At 41.8% G+C, this 5,582-nt stretch overlaps 1 protein-coding gene across 1 annotated transcript; it reads left to right on the forward strand.

Annotated features, from left to right (window-relative positions):
• The first annotated feature begins 1,456 nt into the window (after window positions 1-1,456).
• On the forward strand, window positions 1,457-2,120 carry LOC119410094 (ATP-binding cassette sub-family E member 1-like). The gene is made up of 3 exons (XM_037677002.1): window positions 1,457-1,575; window positions 1,649-1,760; window positions 1,843-2,120. The coding sequence occupies exons 1-3, from the start codon at window positions 1,505-1,507 to the stop codon at window positions 1,888-1,890; spliced, it is 231 nt and encodes a 76-aa protein (XP_037532930.1). The 5' UTR covers window positions 1,457-1,504; the 3' UTR covers window positions 1,891-2,120.
• The last annotated feature ends 3,462 nt before the right edge of the window (window positions 2,121-5,582 follow it).

Here is a 5,582-nt window from a genome sequence, read left to right on the forward strand (position 1 = left end):
TAGTAGAACTAGCATTAGCGGTAGTAGAACTAGCATTAGCGGTAGTAGAACTAGCATTAGCGATAGAACTAGCATTAGTGGTAGTAGAACTAGCATTAGTTGTAGTAGAACTAGCATTAGCTGTAGTAGAACTAGTATTAGCGGCAGTAGAACTAGCATTAGCTGTAGTAGAACTAGCATTAGCTGTAGTAGAACTAGCATTAGCTGTAGTAGAACTAGCATTAGCGGTAGTAGAACTAGCAAAAAAAATAGTAGAAATAGCATTAGCAGTAGTAGAACTAGCAAAAAAAATAGTAGAAATAGCATTAGCAGTAGCAGAACTAGCAAAAAATACAGAACTAGCATTATCTGTAGCAGAACTAGCAAAAAATACAGAACTAGCATTAGCTGTTGTAGAATTAGCATTAACAGTAGCAGAACTAGCAGTAGCAGAACTAGCGAAAAAATAGAACTAGCATTCGCAGTAGTAGAATTAGCAAAAAAAAAAAATTGTAGAACTAGCATTAGCTGATGTAGAATTAACATTAGCAGAACTAGCATTAGCAGAACTAGCAAAATAAACAGAACTAGCATTAGCTGTTGTAGAACTAGCATTCGCAGTAGAACTAGCAAAAAAAAAATAGAACTAGCATTAGCTGTTGTAGAATTAGCATTAACAGTAAAAGAACTAGCAAAAAAAAAATAGAACTAGCATTAGCAGTAGTAGAACTAGCAGTAGCAGAACTAGCAAAAAAAAGTAGAACTAGCAAAAATAAAAGTAGAACTAGCATTAGCAGTAATAGAATTATCATTAGCCATCGCAAAATTAGCATTAGCAGTTGCAGATTAAGCATTAACAGTCACAGAACTAGCATTAGCAAGCATCAGTTAACTAAAAGTAGCTGCAAACTCTAGCTTAACACATCAGCAAAAGCATATCTTTATCTGTAGTAGTTTTAGAACTAACATTAGAATAATGAACTTTCGCAGAATTATCATTGGTAGTAGCTATTAGCATTTGTATATTAGCATTACCAGTAGGAGAATAAGCAAAAAAAATAGCATTGGTAGAATTAGCATTAGCGCTAGTAGCCAAAGGAGTAGTATTGGCCTTAGCAATATTAACATTAACTTTAGGGAAATGTAGTTGTTTTTGAATAAATTTGCTGAATCAAATTCCAAAAAGAACAAAATGTTTGAAGGATTTGAAAATGTAAATAAAGTAAAAGATTTTAACATGTCTCAAAGTTACTAAAACCCATCTGGAACATCAGCCAGTCAAATCAGTGCTGCTGCTTTTTATTGTGGTTATTTCCTACATGACCAATAATAAACAGATTTGTTGTAAAACTGCCTGGAAACTGCTCCTAGTCTCTTCTGATTGGACAGAATGAAGTCAGGTTGGCCTCATGGTCGATCCAGGTTTGATCATGTTGCATCGTTTGATTTTTAGCGTTAATCTTTGTATTTAAGGTACATCCTTCACGCTAAGAAGACTGCGTTTGTGGTGGAGCACGACTTCATCATGGCGACGTACCTGGCCGACAGGGTCATCGTGTTCGACGGCATTCCCTCCACGAAGACCTTTGCGAACAGGTAAGACCCTGAAAATGTGTGGAACTCCCTTTACGATCAGAGTCTTTAAACCTCGGCCTGTTTTCTCCGTCAGGCCTCAGAGTCTGCTGGCTGGGATGAACCGCTTCCTGTCGCTGCTGGAGATCACGTTCAGGAGAGACCCAAACAACTTCAGACCCAGAATCAACAAACTCAACTCCATAAAGGTACGGCGGACTTTAATGCGTCTGTCGGTTTTTACCGTTTAAACTGATGGAAACGCCTCAACAAACTCCGTCTCACCTGCAGGACACGGAACAGAAGAAGAGCGGGAACTATTTCTTCCTGGACGATTAAACCTCCGAGCATCGGACCAGCGCCTCAACATTTCCAGCCGGGCTGCGTTCACATCCACCATAAACAAAAATAAACCCATCAGCCTTCCTGTACCGAGCTGCGTTCAGTAACCGGCCATGTTGTGACGTGTAAATGAAGCGCATCCTGCGTGCGTCGGCCCGACCGCGGGGCTGAGCCCACGCAGCGGAGGCATCGCAGAACATTCAGCAGTGTATTTAAACACTCATGCATTCACATCGAGTTTAATAAACTGATGCTTCCTGAACTGGCACCGCCTCTCTGTTTCATTTAGTTTATGTTTCACTTCAAAAGTACTTTATTAATCCCAAAGGGAAATTAAATGTTACTCGTTATCCTCGTTTCGTTAAGAGATGTTATAGATACTGATGGCTGTAGGCAGGAAGGATCTCTTGTAAAGGTCCGTCACACAGCAGATCCAAAGAAACTGGCCCCAGATGCCGTCCGATCCATCCAGACTCGGCTGGCCTCTCGGTTCCCCCAGGCAGCAGGACCGTCCAACGCCTGGCGCCACTCCTCCCAGCAGCCTGCCGAGCTCCTCGTCGCTGCGGACAGCCAGCTGCAGGTGTCTGGGGACGATCTCGGTCCTTCTGCTGTCATGAGCCGTGTTTCCTGCTAATTCCAGGATCTCTGCTCAGACACTTGAGCACAGCTGGCAGGGAGACGGGAATGCATCTATGGAGCCTCCTTTTCAACTCATTCGAGATTTGGGGCTGTAGCTGAGATTTTATTTGAGCTTTTCAGATGTTAATCAGCTGCTCCTGGTTGTAAAAAAAACAAACATGTTGCCATGGTTACGCATCATAACAAATGTCCAAAACTAAAAAAAAGTGTCAGTAAAAATCCTTCCAGCTGCACAGCATCACACACCAGAGGGAACAATCATCCAAAATGTGATTTATATCCAGCAGAAGAGGAACTAAAGTTTATAAAAGTAAAATCTCAGAATGGAAGTAACAGAGCTCGGCGCGATTCGTCTTCCTCAGGGACGTCGGTGTCTCTCAGCCATCACACGTGGAGCAGAGGACTGCCGTCTAAGGCAGCTGGGGGGATAGGGGCCTTGCTCCAGGGACAATGGTGGGGCTAAAATGAGGGTGGGTACAGATGTGAAGCCTTTCCAGTAGTGGAACCAACAGAACCAGCATTAACAATAATAGAATTAGCATCAGCTAGCTAGCAGTATCAGAACTGTAGCTAATGCACAGCATGTGTGTAAGCGTTGCAGTGAAAGAGGGCGTGAAGGGAAAATCAATATTTGTCATGTCTCAGAGTTCGGCTGCTTCCGGGTCAGAGAAGGAGAACTTTTCTGTAATTTTCCATTTGGTACACGAGACCGATGACGCGTAATCAGTGTTTTATAAATACGAAGCAGTCTTGAGTCGGGGGCTGACTCTTTCATGTCGGTCTTTGTTTGGACCGAGTTCCTTTACGAAGACTGTTTTCTCTCCTACAGGCTCATTAGAATAATTTCTACCACAAGGGTTAGAGTTGGAACTGGCAGCAGTAACAAAGTTCACATTAGTACTAGTACCATTAGTAGTATCAGCAGAGATGGTGTTGGCAGAAGTTTGATGACCAGTAAACAGATTTTGAAAAAGAACTGCTTCAATCCATCATCTTCCACTTGTTCTGGGCTCAGGTCTCAGGGACAGCATCTTGAGCAGGGAGGTTCAGACCCCGAGGTGCTCCCAGGCCAACTGAGAGACGTAGCAATCACTTCAAGATTTTGAAAATATCTGCTGAGAAAATATTTAAGTAGTTAATTTGACTTTTCCCTCTTCAGAGGTCTCCACAGCAAGTCATCCTCCATCTCTGTCCATCTGTAACTCCAACTACCTCCGTCCTCTAATTGCATCCATGTACAGGTGCTGGTCAGTTAGAATATCATGAAAAAGTTGGTTTATTTCAGTAATTCCATTCAAAAAGTGAAACTTGTATATTATATTTATTCATTACACACAGACTGATATATTTCAAATGTTTATTTCTTTTAATGTTGATTATAACACAACTAATGAAAACCACAAATTCAGTGTCTCAGAAAATTAGAATATTAATTAAGACCAATTAAAAAAATGATGTTTAGAAATGTTGTCCAAATGAAAAAGTATGAACATGTTCAGCATCAGTACTTAGTTGTTGCTTCTTTTGTCTGGATCACTGCATCAATGCATCGTGTCATGGAGTGGATCAGTCTGTGTCTCTGCTCAGGTTCTGAGAGTCCAGGTTGTTCTGATCGTGGCCTTCAGCTCTTCTGAGTTGTTGGCTCTGGTGTATCACATCTTCCTCTTCACAATAACTCATAGATCTTCTATGGGGTTAAGGTCAGGTGAGTTTGTTGAACAATTAAGAACAGGGTCCTTAAACCAGGTACTGGTATCTTTGTCACTGTGTGCAGGTGCCAAGTCCTGTTGGAAAATGAAATCTGCATCTCCATAAAGTTGGTCAGCAGCAGGAAGCAGGAAGTCTCTAAAACATCCTGGTAGATGCTGCGTTGACCTTGAACCTCAAAAAACACAGTGGACCAACACCAGTAGAGGACATGGCCCCAAACCATCAGTGACTGTGGAAACTTGACACTGGACCTCAAGCAACATGGATTCTGTGTCTCCTCTCTTCCTCCAGACTCTGGGACCTGGATTTCTAAAGGAAATGCACAATTTACTTTCATCAGAGAACAGAACTTTGGACCACTCGGCAGCAGTCCCAGGTGAGACACTTCTGATGCCGTCTATTGTTCAAGAGTGGCTTGACATAAGAAATATGACAGTCCTGTCTTATTTTTGTCTTGCATACGTTTGAGCGTGGTGGTTCTTGAAGCACTGACTCCAGCTGCAGTCCACTTTTTGTGAATCTCTCCCACATTTTAGAATGAGTTTTGTTTCACCATCCTCTCCAGGATGAGGTTATCCCTATATTGTTTGTACACTTTTTTTCTACCACATCTTTTCCTTCCCTTCACCTCTCTACTTGGACACAGAGCTCTATGAACAGCCAGCCTCTTTAGCAATGGCCTTTTGTGTCTTGTCCTTCTTGTGCAAGGTGTCCATGGTCATCTTTTGGACAACTGTCCAGTCAGGAGTCTTCCACATGATTGTGTAACATACAGAACTAGACTGAGACCATTTAAAGGTCTTTGCAGGTGTTTTGAGTTAATTATCTGATCAGAGTGTGACACTAGGTGTCTTCAGTATTGAACCTTTTCACAATATTCTAATTTTCTAAGATACAGAATTTGAGGTTTTCATTAGTGGTTAGTTATAATCATCAACATTAAAAGAAATAAACATTTGTAAACAATATATCAGTCTGTGTGTAATGAATGAATATAATTTACAAGTTTCACTTTTTGAATGGAATTACTGAAATAAATCAACTTTTTCATGATATTCCAATTTTATGAGCAGCACCTGTATCTCCTCTTTGTCTTTTTCCTGCAGCTGCATTTCTATCATCCTTCTACCAATAAACCCAGTGTCCCTCCTCTGGACATGTCCAAACCACTGTCCCTCCTCTGGACATGTCCAAACCTCTGTCCCTCCTCTGGACATGTCCAAACCACTGTCCCTCCTCTGGACATGTCCAAACCTCTGTCCCTCCTCTGGACATGTCCAAACCACTGTCCCTCCTCTGGACATGTCCAAACCATCTCAGTGTGTCCTCTCTAACTTTAT

The sequence above is a fragment of the Nematolebias whitei genome, chromosome 1, assembly GCF_014905685.2.
Source record: "Nematolebias whitei isolate Nwh7 chromosome 1, NemWhi1, whole genome shotgun sequence".
Classification (NCBI taxonomy): domain Eukaryota; kingdom Metazoa; phylum Chordata; class Actinopteri; order Cyprinodontiformes; family Rivulidae; genus Nematolebias; species Nematolebias whitei.